Source organism: Diadema antillarum, unplaced genomic scaffold, assembly GCF_040938485.1.
Source record: "Diadema antillarum isolate AM-2024a unplaced genomic scaffold, OU_Dant_1.0 scf00000131, whole genome shotgun sequence".
NCBI classification, from domain to species: Eukaryota; Metazoa; Echinodermata; class Echinoidea; order Diadematoida; family Diadematidae; genus Diadema; species Diadema antillarum.
The window spans coordinates 103,001-121,785 of record NW_027271020.1 but is presented as its reverse complement, the minus strand read 5'-3'; the positions used below and the strand labels follow the sequence as shown (position 1 = coordinate 121,785).

At 35.7% G+C, this 18,785-nt stretch overlaps 1 protein-coding gene across 1 annotated transcript in view; it reads right to left on the bottom strand.

The window, feature by feature from the left end:
* LOC139720609 (probable E3 ubiquitin-protein ligase HECTD2) overlaps positions 1-17,114 on the bottom strand; it is a 39,319-nt gene extending 22,205 nt beyond the window's left edge. The window contains exons 1-3 of the mRNA XM_071631965.1: positions 16,599-17,114; positions 5,458-5,675; positions 3,264-3,366 (exon numbers count right to left, since the gene is read on the bottom strand). Coding sequence (XP_071488066.1) covers positions 3,264-3,366; positions 5,458-5,675; positions 16,599-16,829 — 552 coding nt within the window. The 5' untranslated portion in view covers positions 16,830-17,114. The remainder of the gene's footprint in view (positions 1-3,263; positions 3,367-5,457; positions 5,676-16,598) is intronic.
* Between the last annotated feature and the right edge of the window lie 1,671 nt (positions 17,115-18,785).

Below are 18,785 nucleotides of genomic sequence, written 5' to 3'. Positions count from 1 at the left end.
AGCAGCCCCAATATCAATCAAAATAAATTGAGATACATGTCAACACTGATGGACCCTACACCATTTTATGAAGGTCACATGCTGCATTACTAAGTAGTTTGAAGAACAACTCTGGAGTACAAACATTCTAATATATTGAAACAGTCACCGTAACAAATGCATGATGCACGTTTCTGTGCACATGTCTGTGGCCAGTCCATCCGTGTCGCCACCGCACGGCAGATGAATTAAGCTGAAAGTTTCCCAATTAGAACACACACAAGCCCCTGTCACTTGAGTATCAATTGCAGTGGCCCCACAGAAAACATGTTATTAGATCGCCATGCTTGGTTCGTTGCCATGGCATGGAGAGATACCTTCGACCACGACTAATAATGTACAAATATGATGATGATGATGACGACGACGACTTTATGTTTCAAGATCATTCCTTGATATTATGTTATCCATCACCATGAAAGGCTGGCAAGGTCAAACGATGATTCCATGATATTGGGTTGTTTGATTCCCCTTCTTTCTGCAAACTCTAAGCCTTCCCATTTTTTTTTTCGAATACAATATGTCGCACACTTCATTCCTATTAACTACCACAAAATACAAAGGTATTTTTTTTATAAAAGAAAAAAAACCATGAAAGTTGGCTACTCTACATATGCACATTTTCAAGAAAATCAGCTTTGAAGTTTTAATGCAGATGAGCATGCCAGAAAATTGATAGTAATTTGGATAGGCACTGAAGTGTCATACGAAACACTCACGTGGCCTGGCAGGAACAATTGACAAATATTTAAAGTTTGAAATGTATTCAACAAGTGTTTACATAACTTCAAAAATTTTGACCTTCAATGACAAATATTGAGTGTCTTGATTCTTTATACAAAATACATGATACAGCTTAAATTTCTCTGCTCAAATGTACCTATTATGTGACTTTTTCAAGATGATGTGATGTAAGTGACATTAAAACAGCCTCCACACTCTTACACACTTCTATCTCAAATCTATGGCGTGGAGAAAATCAATGCACAGTGATGCCTCACAGGAGAAAAATTGCCTGTTCACATGTTTGGCCGCAGTGTAACCATCCATGAATGCTGAACAAACATCAATGTAGATTCTCTGATGCACGGGATTTAAATTAAAAGCAATTTAGGGGAGGCTCTTATATGGCGTCTCATGTCGATTTTTATAGGGGAGATTTCTGAGCATGTGCAGTCTCCTCCAGTAGGAAGCTGAAACAGAACCTTGGGGGAATGTTTACCCAGTCCAATCCGTACTGTCACTCAAAGAATGCAGTCCGGCAAGCTAGATACACAGAGATTCAGAGCTAAAAGACCAAATGTCAATTTATTTGAGTGACTTGTGTGCAGTTTCTAGGGACTATATCAGTCACATCAACCTTCGGTATCTTCATCAAAAGATACCTTTGATTACGATACTTTATTGTGGTCTGTTAAATGCATAAATTCATGAGAGGTTGACAGGCAAATGATTTTAATGGCTAAGCCTACTGCATCTTTTGCTGCGATTTTATCATCTCCACCATGGAAATTATGTTTCTGTTCGTGTTGGTTTGTTTGTTTGTCTGTTTGCAACATAACTCAACAAGTTGTAAATGGATATGGACGAAACCTACAAGAAAGGTTGATCATGACACAAGGAACTGATGATTAAATTTTGGTAGTGACCCGTATAATTGTCTGGATCCAGGGTACTTTATAGGATATTTTGAAGGATTATGATTGGCAAATAGGGCCATGGAGGAAACAAGGGAGTTCGGCTGCCCATATTTGAGGTGTGCATATGTTTACTGAGCGTATGCTCGCGGTGCTGTGTGCAGTTAGCTGCTTATGAAGTAGACTATGAGACACAGAAGAACGGTTTCTTTATCCCTGGGAGATAAGGGCAAGTGCTTTTCTAGTTGCAGTTGTCTTCATCAAAAGATACCTTTGATTACGATACTTTATTGTGGTCTGTCAAATGCATAAATTCATGAGAGGTTGACAGGCAAATGATTTTAATGGCTAAGCCTACTGCATCTTTTGCTGCGATTTTATCATCTCCACCATGGAAATTATGTTTCTGTTCGTGTTGGTTTGTTTGTTTGTCTGTTTGCAACATAACTCAACAAGTTTTTTTAAGCACTAAGCAGTCTTGACAATGGTGATCCACAAGCTTTCTTCCAAAATACAATACACCATCACTTCTACACAAATGAAAGTACAACTGAACCTGTCTTGGCGGAAACCTGTGTCTGAATCAGCCATCTGCTAAGGGCGGCTATGACAAACCCCCCTCTCTGGACACAATAATGTGCTAAAGACCTTGAATACAGCATCACTCTCTCTCATGGTACCAGCATCCTCTTTAAAATATGTCTACAGTGGTTAAGAAGTCAGTTTATTATACAAGCTACAGACTCTAGAGTTAGCTCTATTTGCACAGAGTGGTAGACTTCCAACCTTTTGGTTGAATAGTTGCAGACAACTTTGCTGCCTGCAGTAACTACTATTCCTCCATAATCACAAGAAGAATGGAATTTTTTTTTTCCTGTTACATATGATAGTTTGGTGAAGATCATGCAATCCAATCTACAGATAACTCAATATCTGAGCAGATTGGTGTTTCAATCAACTAGAATATACAATATACTGACAGATGAAAATTCCATTTTTTTTTTTTTTTGGGGGGGGGGGACAGATTCTTTCATACCAGATTATCTGCTACGCGGCAATAAATCATCACTAATTTAGTGAATGCGCCATCCAATCCAGTCTGCAAATACTACATATCTGAGCATATTGGGGTTTCAAAACAATATACTGAAAGATATTCACTTCTTTCTTCTTTCTTTTTTTTTTTTTGGGGGGGGGGGGGGGAGAGGCAGATTCTTTCATACCAGATCATCTGCCACCCTGCGACATGTCATCACTCATTTATCATTCTGGAGAAGCAGTGGCGGATCCAGAGGGGAGCGCCCTGGGCACGTGCCTCCTATTTTTGCCGGACTTCTTCTATGTTTTTTTTTTTAATGGATATTTTCAGTGGATTGGTACAATGTAGTCAATTTCACGAAGGGCTAGTTAAAAGCATATTGCAACTGTCATGGCCTTTGTGTTCACCTCTGTCATATTGCAATATGTAAATATTTCCTTCCCTCCCTTGCTACTTGTGCCCCCCCCCCTCCCTCTCCAACCTTATATCAAAATCCTGCATCCCCCCCCCCCCCCTGAGAAGAGTTACTGAGGATGGGCTCTGCTTACCTTGAATGTCAGACTGATGTGAGCAAAGGAGAGGAAAGTTGATTCAAAGTATTTGAGTAATATCTTGCTATCCTTAGTTGTCGCTGCTTCTTCTACCTCAGACCTGCAACAAGTTTGAGGATGAACAAAGTGAAACACACATAGCATCATAAAGAATCAGGGCCACAAGTGTGTGTGTGGGGGGTGGGTGGGGTTTCATGAGCAGTCTCTAAGACATTTTCAGGTTATACTATTTAAAGGGATGGTATAGTATCTTTTTACAAGATACTTGGAAACCACTTTATGAAATGTTGAAGAGCATACACTTCTGAGAGGAATTCAAACTTCATTTGATGAAAATCAGTTTTGAAATGGCTGAGATATCCAAAAACAAAGTAAAACAAAGCGATCCTCATCACATCGTTTGGGATATCTCTGCCATTTCGTAACCCAATTTTCATCAAATGAACTTTGAATTCTTTATAGGGTTACATGCTCTTTCATATTTCATAAGAGGTCTCTCATTATCTCAAAAGATCATCATCACAAAACATTGGAAACCTGAAGCTCCATATCAACAGAAACTGTACCATCCCTTTGATGGGACAAATGCTACATACTCAGTATATTATACTTAAAGAAACACATATATGACTAAAAATGCCATGTACAATTATCATATGAAGAATACATATTTTTAAGGAAAAAGATATTCTAAAATAAACAGAAAATGACATTACAAGATGTTTCTGATTCTGGATCACACCCATATCATAAACAAATGAAATCAATGTACATATTTGTAGATGAACGAGTTGCAAAGGAAAAACCCACCATGCTTTTCAAATTTATCATGATAAATACAACACATACTGTTGGTATACATGTACGTATTGTGCTCCAGGCATTTTTGCATTGAGATAAAAAGAATAAAAATTAGCATTTTTTTCTAATTCATCATTTGCTCAACTACAGATTTCATTGCTCTAGGGATGATTCTCATCTAGTTCCATTAAAATCCATCTAAATTACACTTTCACAAAGAACATCGAAACATGAACAAGTTCATGCTTGATGCATGATGCACATCAAGGGCTCAATCATTAGCTTTTATGACTACTGAGCACATACATGTAGCTATTGCCACTTAATTATTAACTATGGTAGAACTTGACATGATGAATATGCCATGGACACTGAAATGAGCCAACTCTCAGACTAATGATTTTTTTTTTTGTCAAATGCCTTCATCTCCAGACAATGTGAAAGTTTAAAAAATCCAGTTCTGAGTCATTAATGAATAAGTATGCAAGTTACTGACAATGAATTTCTAGTACCTATTCAAAAGATAAAATAAATAAAAACAAAAAAGTAACTTCAGAATCTTTATATGTGCCCAGATGCAACTCATTAACTGGCAAGTGCTACTGGTTCTGCAGTTTGACTTTTTTCAGTTCTACATTTACTTGCCCAGAAAAGAAATTGAGTCTTGTTGCATGAGCACCTGAATAAAACTAATTTGCATATTTCAATCATCTTTCCACAACAAGGATACTAAATCCACAGCTTCAATTCCTGCAAATTAGTATCATACATCATCAATACAAGTTTGACTAGACCTGGTTGTTAAATCACAACTTGGTTGTTGATTTAGATTCTGTATACTAGTCATTAAACTTACACTTCCATCCAAACAAACAACATTGACTATAATGCTGGGGATGAACAATAGATGCAATTGGATGAGTTGGGAATTTGTGACAAACTGATCCTTTGATATATGCGAGAGAGAAAAAATATGCAAGAATCTACACTAATTCACAGAATCAATTAGAAATCAACATGATAATATTTCATTCGCAGCATCTACAATAAAAATTGAGATATTTGAAATCAGCTAGAACAGTTTGACTTAATCACAGTTAAGAAACAGTATAAACTCATCAATCTTGCTAATTCTCTGAAAGCTGGTAAGTTTTAGATGGTGACAAGCATTGTCCCAGGGGGAATTTATTGAAGGGTCAGGACAGCCCATCGAAAGCTGCTGTGATATGCTTTCATAAACTCTGTCATATATGAGACCGCAGTAAAATGCACTGTTCCAGATTGATATTGATCAGATAAAAAGGATGCAAAAATATAAATATAACAAAATAATGTTTGATGAGCAATTAACAGAAGGTCAATAAAGAAACAAAAGAAGAGTAGAACTTACTGGAATTCTTTCAACGTCTTTGGTTTGAAACCAGGAGTGCCTTGAGCATCTGGTGTTCTGACCTTCCGATGACCATTTTGTGTAACCATGGCCTGGCCAGGGTTGATTGGGGGGAGTTCGGGACCACTGTCATTTTTCCTGCTATCGCTGTTCTTGCTTTTACTGCCAAAGTTACTGAAGAAACTTGAGATGCCCGAAAACTTGGATCGTGACTTATCCTGTTACAAAGCAATGAGATGCAGCAAAAGAGAATGACAGACATGACATTAAATGATAATACATCACAAAAAATGCCATTTCAGTAAGTTCAATTTTGAAAACAAAAATAGTGCTATATGCCAATTATATTAGGTGAATGCTTGTGAATTGTCTTTAATATAATTAGTAGTTGAGTATGAAGGAACTATCAAATTCCATTGATGTAAGGGATGTGGTCATGTGTACAGAAATCACCTGTAGTTTTGATTTCTATTTTCTCAAATAAAAGGAAAATAACCTTTCCTAGAAGAGTTTAAATTTGTCTAGATATTGCAGGATGTACCAGAACCTAACAGCTTCAATTTCCCTCGATGAAAGCCTGAAATTGGGCGCTTCTTCAATGAAAATTGAGATCAAAATCATCTATATATATATATATACTGTAAAACACAATATATTTGCGGCATAAAATTTTCGCTAATTGGAGCCGACGGCCTTTTTTGCAGCATGAAATTTTCGCGAATTGCCTCTGGCATTCAATGCATATAGTGTAGGTAAGAACTTTCATGTGCATTTCAATTTTGCGAATCTTGGCTCTCGTGAAATTTGCGAAATTAAAATGCATGAGAACATTCCTCGATATATATATATATATATATATATATATATATATATATACATATATATCAAGGTTCAACACTAACTTTTTCTGTCAGTCATCAAAATAATAAAATTGCATTTTTATGGCCTAAATTGATAAAGAAAAACAAAATATGAAATAATCTCATAAATCATTGAAAGAATTCATGATAATTGTGTGAAATTGGCAGGCATGACTAAGTGGGTCAAATACCACATATCATAACTGGGGAGTAAGACAAAACAATATGTTTGATAAATTGAATAATAGAATAGAAAACCAATGTAAAAATGAGCAGGTACATTAAAATGATACAAATATCACATGCTGTAATTAAGTTCAATAATTCTAACATACACTTCTGTATGCAATATGAAATTGAAGCATGAACATGATTCTCCATGACACCACATATTTCTGAAATGATGGCTATATATTCTATAATAATTTTTCTTCAGATTCCTTGGATATGGCCACAAAATACCTTCTAAACCATGATTCTGCAAAGTGACATCATCAGTCAATCATTGCTTAAAGGCATAATTGACCATTTGCAGGTGGAACAAAAACCCAGCATTAGCACTTTAAAATAGTTCTGAAATATGAGCTAGGGATAGAAACAATCACTGTAAAAATTTGAATCAGTAAAATTGATCTTATGTATTGTTAATTATACAAAATGTGAACAATAGTTGTAATAAAAATGTTTCCAGACTAAACCGTCTACAGTAACGGTTTACTGAGAAAAATAGAGATATCTCCTTATATTTTAGGCTTTATCACGAATATCTTATATGACAGGATGTTTTGTGGTAAAACAGACCTACAAATACTGTATGCATTAAATGTCATATCTTGAAAATTTTTTAAATCACTGTTCCCAAAGGTAAACAGGACCTTTAAGTGCAATCATATAATTAAAAACAGAGATTAGAATGCACCCTCCCTCAATCTAAACATTACTTGCATTTTTCCATGTTGCTAATAAAAAAAAAAAAAAAAGACATGCAGGGAAAAGTGAAAGTTACGCACAGTCCAGGGGAAGGTTCACACCAATATCTTTTGTTAATCATATGAGTACTTTGGCAATGATTGACAGATGATTTTGCTGGCAGAATCTTGGTTTAAATAGGGGTTTTTACTGGGCATATCAAATTAATCTGAAGATTATATGAGAAAAAAGTTATCACAAAATATGGCAAACAGCAAGATATATATATATATATTTTTGGTCATATACATATATAAGTGATGATTGGGGTATTTTGAATCAATACATGTCAACATGCATTTGCATTGCAATGTCCCTTCAAGCAAAATGCCCTGATGACAATCATTTCCCAAACTGAAGTGAGCTTTCTAACACAGAGAGCATACTTCTCTCATGAACGATTTACCACACAGACATACGCATGCATGTGTGCTCTCTACTTTCTCTCCTTCATTAAGTATCATGCATCCATTTCACTCCCATCACGTCATCATGTAGTGATGACTTTATCAATAAGAAATGAAGCACTTAATGGATGTCTTCAATTGAAGAGTGTTATTGCAAAATGAGCTCAATGCCATTTTTAAAGCATTTCAAACATGTCCATCATCAGATAGAACAAAATTAAACCTTTCCAGTAATACCTCACTTGTAACATAACAAGGAATATTCCAGAAGTTATGATTAAAGATATTTCCACATTTTCATATCATTTTCTTTGTTTTTTAAAAAATATTTCAACTTAACAAGACTGGAGTTAGCTCATTTTGTGATAAAACTCTTCAATTATTGCTTCTTGTCGACAGACGACATTGCATAAATCTCTAGAAAAACCTCAAGAAGGCAAAAACTGATGTGGGGCTTAGCCACCAAGGGGGCTGAGCCACCAAGGGGGGAGGTAATGGGAAGAGAAGGGCACCATGCAGCTCCTGGCTTCTCTCTGCGACCCATAAGTGGTGATATTTTGGTATTCATTTGCATCTTTGGAAGGCTGAATGGCAGAGGGGCATGAAGGTTCGGGCACGGAAAGACCAGAAGACAAAAGGTATTGATCGAAAGTGCCTTCGCTGTATTGGTCCGTGCACCCCCTTACTGGGCAGATGCAGGCCAACAAAAAATCAATTGACCCCTTTGTTCTCAAGGTATTATTAAGGAATAGATCGAGAAACACGCATTTAAGTTCTGGGCGCAACAAAAATATGGTAAGCTACCTTTCCAGGGACTGTAAAGTTAGGTAGCAGCATAGAAAGGGGTATACTTGATAAGCAAATACAGGTTAGAAAATATCATTTATGAAGATAAGCTGACAAACCAGATACCAGGTTGATGGCATTTTTTCATTCTCTGCACACACACACACAAAAAGAAATATTTGTAATAGATGTCAAAATCAGATATCTGAGATGCAAAGGGTAGATGGTATTTTCTTTCCCTGCCAATAAAACTATTTTTCACTGTGACGAAATTAGAATAAATGTTTCATGTCGCATGCACATGTCTTTAGAAGATAGGAAAATGTTAAATACTTTTTTCCTAACAAATGTAGAATTTTTACATTTGGTGTCCCTGCAAGTATTTATAAGTCTTTTTTGCATGCACATTTCCTTAGAAGATAGGAAAATGTAAATACTTTTTTCCTAACAAATGTAAAATTTTACATAGATATCCCTGCAAGTATGTGTAAGTCTTTTAAATATGTTGTTCCATATTGAGATGGACATATAGAAAATAAAGTAAACAGGAAGGTGGAGTGAAATTGCCTCTTAATTCAACACCTTCCAATAATACTTTGCCCACACATGGAAGGGATAACCTTTGATGCAATGTTGGCAGTGCAAAACTCCCTGAGCTTTGTTAAAGAGCTGCAAATATCATATGTCACCTTGGAATGTTCATTACTTGATGATGTGGCCAGAACATAGGAAATGCCCACAACAAACGATTTTAATCCAGAGCCGCAGACTTGGCAAGGACAGCATACAACTTTGGTAATTCAATTGTTATTATCACATGATGATGAATATAAATGCAACTGTTTTCTCACTTGCTGTAATGGATATTGCCCATATTATCTTCCAATTATTGTCATAAGTACAGAAATCAGACTGTAATTGAAAGACCATGAACGCAGCAATATCTGACCTAACGTAGTAATTGAAGCACTTGGTTTATTAGTCAACCATGTCATCTAAGATCTGTATTTATCTACGACTGACGATAAAAAACACTGTGATTAATACACTTCAACACTTCGTGAGTTTACTGAACAAAAAATGCAGCTCTTATGCTATTTATTTTTCCAACAAGACTTTCCTACCAACTCTCCCTTTCTACATTAGCCATTCTACCCTGACTCCACTGAGCCTCCCTCTTTCTTCCACACTGTCCTTTCTCCCTAACCACTTCTCTCCACTCCACCTTCTAACTTTCTATGCTGTTTACGCCTGCTGTCCCCATTTCCCACCTGATGGCTTGCCTGAACAAAGGAATCTCACACATTCCACACTCGCACTCTCAGTCACATCGTGACAAACCAGTACACAGATGAAACATTTCTCATGATCAATTCTCATTGAACACAATGATTATGGGAACTGGGTCTAGCGTGTATTTAATCTATTGGGTATTATCTTGTTTCACAGGCAATATGTCAAAAACATGACAACTGAAGCACTTCATAGGTTTATAAACTGCATAAAAATGAATAACCTTCATAGGTTATTCAAAATGAATAACCTTCATAGGTTTATAAACTTCATAGGTTTATAAACTGCATACTCAGTTCACTGACTATGGATGTTTGTCTGGAGCTTGACATGTTTGAATAAATTAACATCCGTGAGCAAATCAACATTTTGATGACATCTCATGCATCAATCTACCCTCCTCTGCATGTCTGGATAATAGCATGTTCTATGGTGGAAAACTAAAATGGTAACAATGATAGGCATTAGTCATTGATACTGTAAAACATACCTGAAGTACATGCCCTGAAAATACTGCATACCATGACGTGAGTACTGTATGCCATATAATAGCGAGTCTAAATTTTTGAGAATCGGGACTTCCCGACAATTTCACAAATTGTGGAAAAATTTGTGATTGTGGAGTACAGTACTGAACAGAAAAATACTTGCGTGCACATCACATTCATGTCAGAATCAGGGTTAATATTTTCATGTGTTTTTAAATTCACAAATAGCACCTGATTCACGAAATTCCCGAAAATAAAAATATCCCGAAATATTTGGCGCATATAGTACATCAGGCTGTATGTACCAAGCATTAACCAGTAATAATGTTGGATATTAGAGACATCTGAAATTACCCTCAAAATCAAACAAAAGCAATATTTCCAAAAGAGAAATGAATACATATGACCAAATCTAACATCAAATTAGAAATGTGGCCATGGCAACTGCTATACATGCCTCCATCGTATCGCATTATTCTTCCCCTTGGTTTGGAGCACTACTGCCATGTGAGTCAGCAATTTCACATGACTGGCAAATGATTATCACTTTGTTTACAATTATACATCAATTTTCATGACAATGCTTTGAGCCACTTTCAACAGATGGAAATCAGGTGAAATTTTAGCATTTTCATCTGGCCTTTGAGCCCATGGCCTAAAACTTTCCCTACATAGCCACTGTGTGGTAATGCATTACATAATTGTATTTACAAACCAAGTTTAATTACACTGTTAAGTGTATGCACTCAATCATTTCCAGGGTATCTATAGAGAAAAATTTTAATCTCAGCATCAAATAGTATAATTTCACCCTTTAACCTGACCTTTAACCCTTGATCTCTAACCCAAAACTTCCAAAGAAAATCAATGTCAGGCAATACATGTATAGGTACTAAGTTTTATGAAGATACCTCGAGCCATTTAAAAAAAAAAGAGTAAATGTCAGCATTTGATATTTGACCTTTGACCTTATGACCTAAAACTTTCATTACAGAACCTTAATCTGGTAATACACTAAGCTTTATGGAAATACATTCTGGCATTGCAGAGATTGAGGAAAGAGTGGAAATTTAGCATTTTACATTTATCAGGTGCACCCCAGAAGTTGATAGAGGCACAAATTTGTCTACTCATAAGGACATATACATCAAGTTTTGTTTGGATACCTCAAACAATGCTTGTACTTCATGTTGCCCACAAATTGATTACAGATGGATGGATGGACAAACCAAAAGCATAATGCCTCCTGTGCCACTTTGTGGTGGTGAAACTTGACAAACCTTTTGGCTTCAGAAACTTCTAAGGAGATTTCTGAACCATGTTAATGGTTGTTAATTATTGTGGACACCAAGCACAACTGACATAAACTACCATTGCATGCTACATGAAAATTTAGGTTAATATGAGGAATTGTGTAAAATTTCATTCATTATCTCTCCCTGTCACACACAGCTCCCAGAAAAACCTAGGAAATGTTTGCAGTGCATTTTGTTAGTTTTCATAGGAAATTCAAATATCAGAAATATGTTACACTTCCATTCACCTGTACTGTAAAAGCATACATAGTATGTACATAATCATTATGTATTCACTTTAACACATCAAGTAAAATAATAGCTTGTAATTACTATGACTTTGTTTTTGGATTGAATATGATGATTACAAAGTCAACCATATGAATTAAAAACAGGGAGCATCACCAATTTGACAACTTTTAAAAGATATACCAATATGATACCTTCCTGTAGACAGAGTCAAAAATTGTGGTTGAATATGGTCCTCTTGTTTAGTGTAACATATTTTTGGTTGGCATTATTACGTTGAAAGAAAGAGGAGAATCATGCTATGAATATACTGAGTCTTGCAAGAAAGAATAGATATAGATCAAACCACGAAATTCAAAGGTAGGTGTCTGAAAAAGGTAATATTTTTGACTAAATGTGAACCTAGATGTCTACCCATCAAAATAAGCTATGTGCCTCATTCAGTCGTATGAAGAAAAAAAGTGTAATATTGCCTTTGAGCTTTCCCTTATATAACAAGATTTTGCCAAAAATGTGACCTTTGTCAATAATCTGTATCACGAATGGGTAAAGAAACACATATTCATATAAATTTATATGTATATATTGCATTCACTGTGAAAGCTTGATGAAAAATCTTGATTTTTTTTTTTTTTTTGCCAAAACACTATTCCTTAATGCACTCTCAGGGTGTTCCATATTTTAACATATATTTAAACATAAAGTTATGTGTGGGCGAATAGAAAACCTAAACCAATGACTTCAGGGCTTGCTGTGCAAAACATGAATATCTCAATACATCCTTTCACAGTTGGCATAGTGCATCTCAATCTACTTATGCTGGGATCTACTATCAATACCTTATAAAGTGCAAATGTGAAGAGATATATCATGCAGCTTGGTTGGGCCAGCTTGAAATGTTCTGAAATAATGCCCACACATCTGCATAGAAGGAGTTACATAAGATGTATGATAAAGCAAGTTGTTGTAAACATTTTTGCTGTAAACTGCAAGCAGAAGGATTTCATCATGCATTTAATGGCCATTTGACTTGATTCTAGACCAATATCCCCTTTAAAAAGAAACTCTTAAAACTACATTTCACTTGTCTCTTAACAGACAATTAGCCAAGCAGGAAAGTTTGCAATGTACAAGTCTTGGAAACAAAAACACTACAGACAAAAGCAGAATCAAGAGTGTGTGGAAAAATGAAAACAATTTTTGACTGTTCTACAATTCATATGAGTCTTTCTCCTTGTTCACCTTGCATAGTTCATCGTAACATTATCTTTATTTTATTTCCAAACTACTATATGTATATAAATGTTTAAACAAGCAGGTCACTTGATACGTAACCAAGTGCTTAACTGTATACACTCTGGCAGAAATCTTCCTTCTTCTTCTGGTTAAATCTGCCTCCTTCAATAAGCTGAAGATTCTTGCAGACTGATCCTCAAATTACAATCTTCAACTCAGCTGCCTAATAACCCAAAATCTAGCTGCTGACAGGACCTTCACGGTTACTGCATCAAAGCTGTGGAATAATCTCCCTTTGATCATTAGGCAGTCTGTATCCACAAATTCCTTAAGCTCTGAAAACATATCTTAAATTATAAATCCAATGTTCAGCTCTGCACTGGTACATGTGAATGTATTCCTACAAGTGTATGTGTATGTGTATGTATATACGTGTATGTGTATCTGTACATATTTACATATGCCTGTGTTTACCTGTGTGATGTTCAAATGATGGATCTAACCTTGATCAAAACGTTTTTTCACTTTTCTGTATTTCTATTAAATATATATTTTTTCATGTCTGTAATTTTGTATGCATCCTGAGCCTCATGCGTGTCAAACATTCACTGTATTTTATTGTCATGTATTGTATTGCATTGCATTGTATTTAGTGGTACATATCTAAAGAAGATCATGCATAACACGATATGATTTTATGATAAGTACAAAGAGAACTTTCCAGCAAAACTGAATCTTGTGATAAACATGGACAGCAGTATTCCAACAACCTCAGATTAAGTGAACCATAATTACTCATAGAGTTTTGGAAAGCTTTTTTCCCCCATTAGTGTAAGTTCCAGCAGTCATGAAGTCCAGTATTTCTACTTACTTATTAGATCTGGTTACAGTTCTTTTCCAGTGGTGATTAAATGCTTCAAATAGAAAGACTAGATTCTAGAAGCAAGCATTTCAATGTTTCTTTACACTAACGTGTGTTCTTCTTACAGCAAAAACAGTGGTGATTACATGCTTCAAACAGAAACACTAGACTCTAGAAGCAAGCATTTCAATGTTTCTTGACACTAACGTGTGTTCTTCTTACAGCAAAAAACAGCCTCAGCAAGGAACCTATTTTCTGCTAAGTCTATGGGAGTTCCCAACTCTTGCAGTCTGACAAATATCAACTGAAATGGCTGGGGAGATAAAATGTGGAAGTTGAATATAAAATGCAATTAATCAGTCATAAAACTGCCAATCTATGTGACTTGACTATTAGCTTTGGTGATTGTTGTAAAATGCATATGTTACTAAATTATTTAACTTCAGAAGGAAACTCGTGGTGCACTGTAACATGTGATGTTCTGTGCACGTGTGTTCAGAGGTTTGCATTATACATGTCTTAATGCAATGTGGTCAGGTCAATCTGTCACACAGAAAAAAAAAACCCACAAAACATTTTATTCATCAATAAGATATCCTTGGATTTTCATACCAGAGTCGAGGTGCATACACACACACACACACACACACAAACGTACACACACAAACATATACACATATTTCACATGCACATGTTTATGTGTATTATACATTTTATATACTGTATAGAATCATATATGAGATTATTTTAAGATATACTACTGACGATATCAATAGTAATAAATTTCAACAAATTATGTTTATGCCCACTCTCTCAGAACTATAATGCTCACATAATTGCTGGAAATGTCTAATCTCATATCTTTGGTCAATACAAAACATATGGTATGATCATGATGCTTATCATTACCTGTATTCCGTTCAAAATGCCAAAAAAGACTACTGAACAATATAATTCTCAATACATTTTGTTTGTACATTGGCATAGAAGTTCCAAAAAAGACTACTAAACAATGATTATAATTCTGAATAATACATTTTGTTTGTCCAATGGCGTGGAAGCTCTGTATTCTTCCTTGAAACTGTAAGGAACTATCTGTGTACTGGATGTGAGGGGGATGGGGCTGGTGGGTGTATGTGTCTGTCTGTATATGTATAATTTATATATGTATGCACAGAATGACATCAGCAGTGGCTCAGAGACACAAAAAATGGACATTATGCTACCACTTTCTAAGATATATTTTGGTACCAGTCCAATGGGACCATCAAAAAGTTGTGAAAGTGTACATAGTTTCACATAGCCTTTTTCGCTCTCATCCACAATAGCCTATGGGAGAATAACTTGTCGCTCATTTCGACTAGATGCCCATATATATGAGAGTGGCAATATCAATACACTACTTTATGGCCTAACTCAGTCTATTTCAAAGCCAAATCCAGCCAAAATCTTTGTTCTCATGACCAAATTTCACCAGTCCAATGATTAGATCCATAGTTATGTGATACCCCTTTGTTGTGAATCACTTCATGAATAGGCCTATGTGGTGTCATGGAAAGTCATGTTTACAGGTATACCTCTATTCAAAACTGAACGTGTTAGATTTAATAGTGAATTCAGTCACAGTGGTCTATTGAAGCCCTTTATCATACCTGCCACATGTTTTTCACATGATTATCATGGTATAGTCACATCATTTTAATGTTTTTTCAAATGACTTTATTTTTTTTTTCTTCATCTATTCAAGCCACCAAATTTCATCCAAAAAGAAAGAAGAAATTTGATGATTTTTTTTTTTTTGGCCTGAATGCCCCCTCCACCCCCAAAAAGTTTCATCGTCAAGCCTTGTTGTATGTATGTATATGTGATATATATCTATTAATCTACATAATATATCTGTGAGTTAAATCTGCCTTAGAGGCCACCTGTCTATAGTGGCCATATATATTGCCAATAGAAACAATTTCCCCAAGAGAAAAGCCATGTTAAGAACCCTGTCTATACAGCAGCCACCTATCTTTAATGGCCACTTTTTCCATCTCCCTCACCTTTATAGACAGTGTGTGTGTGTGTGTGTGTGTGTGTGTGTATTGTAATTATTTTGCCCCTGCCCATAAAAACAAATTAACTGTAAAAACATGCAGTTTGGATTCCCCACTGTAATATCCTATTCATTCAATATTGGCTCCGGTGAACAAACAAATATGAGGCATGTCTAATTGTAAAATCCATCAAAGCTGCAATTAATCTTTTGTTGAAATCAATATTGCTGACAAATATTTGGTTTGTGAACATTAAAATATTTCATGCCTACTGTCCTGAGAGATATGAAAAGCACTGATGACTGAGAATTAAAGTCATTCATACCCTCAGGAATCATACCGATTATATTAAAATGGATGGATAAGAGGTTCCTAGCAGACAAGAATGAATCTATCATACACAAACTCTCGCTATTGCTACAATTTCAATAACTTACATGTCACCTCAAGAATAAGAGACATCTAAATATAGCTTCATCAACAGATGAGGGGAAAAAAATCACATTTCACAAGCAGAATCTCTAGACCCTAGACGCATTAGCCTGTCTGCCAAACAGAAAAAAAAAAAATGTCTGGGAAAAGTCCAAGTAATCACCTACAGACAGACTGATCAATTATATAATGTTGCAGCCATGCCATGGGAGAGTAATTTACCTCATTCGGAGAGGAAGGGTTGCTAAGGGGCGGCAGACTGCTACCACTGCTCCCCCTGCTGGACCCCGCATTCATGTGGGAGGATGAGGACGAGCCCCCGCTCTTGGGCCCGGCTACCCTTCCGATTAGTTTTCTTCCGCAGGTAGGACACGCGGCCCGCTGGCTTTGTAGTCCTTGAGAGAAAGTCGTCTGACACGAAGCGCATATCTGTCCGGCCATAGACACGGCCATATCAGCCTCGGGAAAGGCTCACTCATCCACCATCGCTCCGTCACCGCATCCCCCGCCACATTCACACAGCCATTTCCATATCGAAGCATCGAAGAGTGTGTTGAATTATGTATTAATCGCCGGGGATGGAAAACGCAGTCATAAATCCACAGATACGCAATGTAAGAAATATAGCAACCACTTTCCCTTTACCGCCGCGCTTAGATGTTGCGAAAGACGTACCTCCGAATGTTCTGCATCCAGAGTACCATTCCGTCGAGCAATCAATATTGGTCCCAATTTATACATCACAATGCCAGACGACGTACAATACACTCCCCCCTTCCTCTCGCATTCTAGAGTAACACGCGGACAATGGTACACGTATTGATTACCTGGGTACGTTCGCAGTTCGCCGTTACCCAAGCGACGACAAACATATTTCATTACCTTCGCGGAGATGAGTTTATATGCATTTCGCATTTATTAATATGAGCAATCTAAACGAAGTGGATAACGGTGCACTTAAAATGGAGCTTCCGAAGTTGACATAATACGTCTCCCTGCGCGCACTCAAGTAAATCAACATCTGGCGCGCTTTTTACCTCCACATTAAAACCATTTACAGAAAGCTTCAGCAGTCTTCATCTAAAGTAGACGAGTTTTTAAGATCGATGATGTTTTGGCGAGGAACGAAGAATACACCAAAACGTACAACGCGTGAAGATGCGCATTACTATTTCTCCAATCGGTTTGCTTCCATTCTTTGAGTCAGAATTCATGTGAAATTATTTTTGCACACACACAACACCTTTTCATCCGACAATGCAATTTGATTAGTGTTCTGATTTTGATTAAAACCGGTGTTAGTTTAGTTGATCTTGTAATTCTCCATTTAGGTGGGCTTAAGAAAAAGAAGCAGTTAAGAAAAGTTTTACAGCATTTTTGCACAGCACATGTACACATGTACATAAGTGCAAACACACACACACACACACACACACACACACTATTTCTCCACATGCATATATATATATATATATATATTATATATTGACAGTGGTTATTGATGTCGATATTTGAATACGAGTGTAACATTTTTTTCCTAAAATAGAATTGATTTCCAAGTTTTCTCCAGATTTTCTTCTACTTATCTTCCACTCTGTTTTCTTTATTCGCAAATAGAGCACATATGGACAACATGATGTGGTGACTTGCAGCATAGAAAATGTGATATATCATTTTAATATACAATGTATATATTACATATGTATACATAATATATACATAATAGTCCCAAGATAATGTTTATGTGTATATATGATAATAAATATGTACATCCAGCTGGCATCGTGGACCATCTATCGTGTTGATTGTCACAGTTATATCATCCTTCCCAAATTGACAAGTGTTTAGTAAAAATATCAGCATTATACCACTATTCTAATACAAGTATATAGTATATAATATATAACATTTACGACGGAAAATAAATCATTTGGGTTTGGGGGAATTAACAATTCGACATTGAATCGTATCACTATTCTTGTGAGATATGAAATTTATGTTTGTAAAGTGAAAAGAATAATACCTCATTTTCATTTATGTTAAGATAGTATAAGGGAATATTATGATAAAGAAAAATTTATTGCAAGAAATAATCGTAAGTTGTGTTTCAGAAAAAATGGTGGCTGTTTAGACACCTGTTTTCTTGATATGTATTATGTGATGGTCTGAGTTACGACATTTTATTGGATGTTTTTCAAAGTATTTTATTTGAAATATTATGATGTATTATGTGTTAAGATGAATATATGTTTGATGTAGAATAATAAATATCCCAGTGGAGAAAAAAAATTATGTTATATACATATATATATATATATATATATATGATATATATATATGATATATATGATGTATATATATATATATATATATATATATATATATATACATATGCAAAAGAGGGAGGGG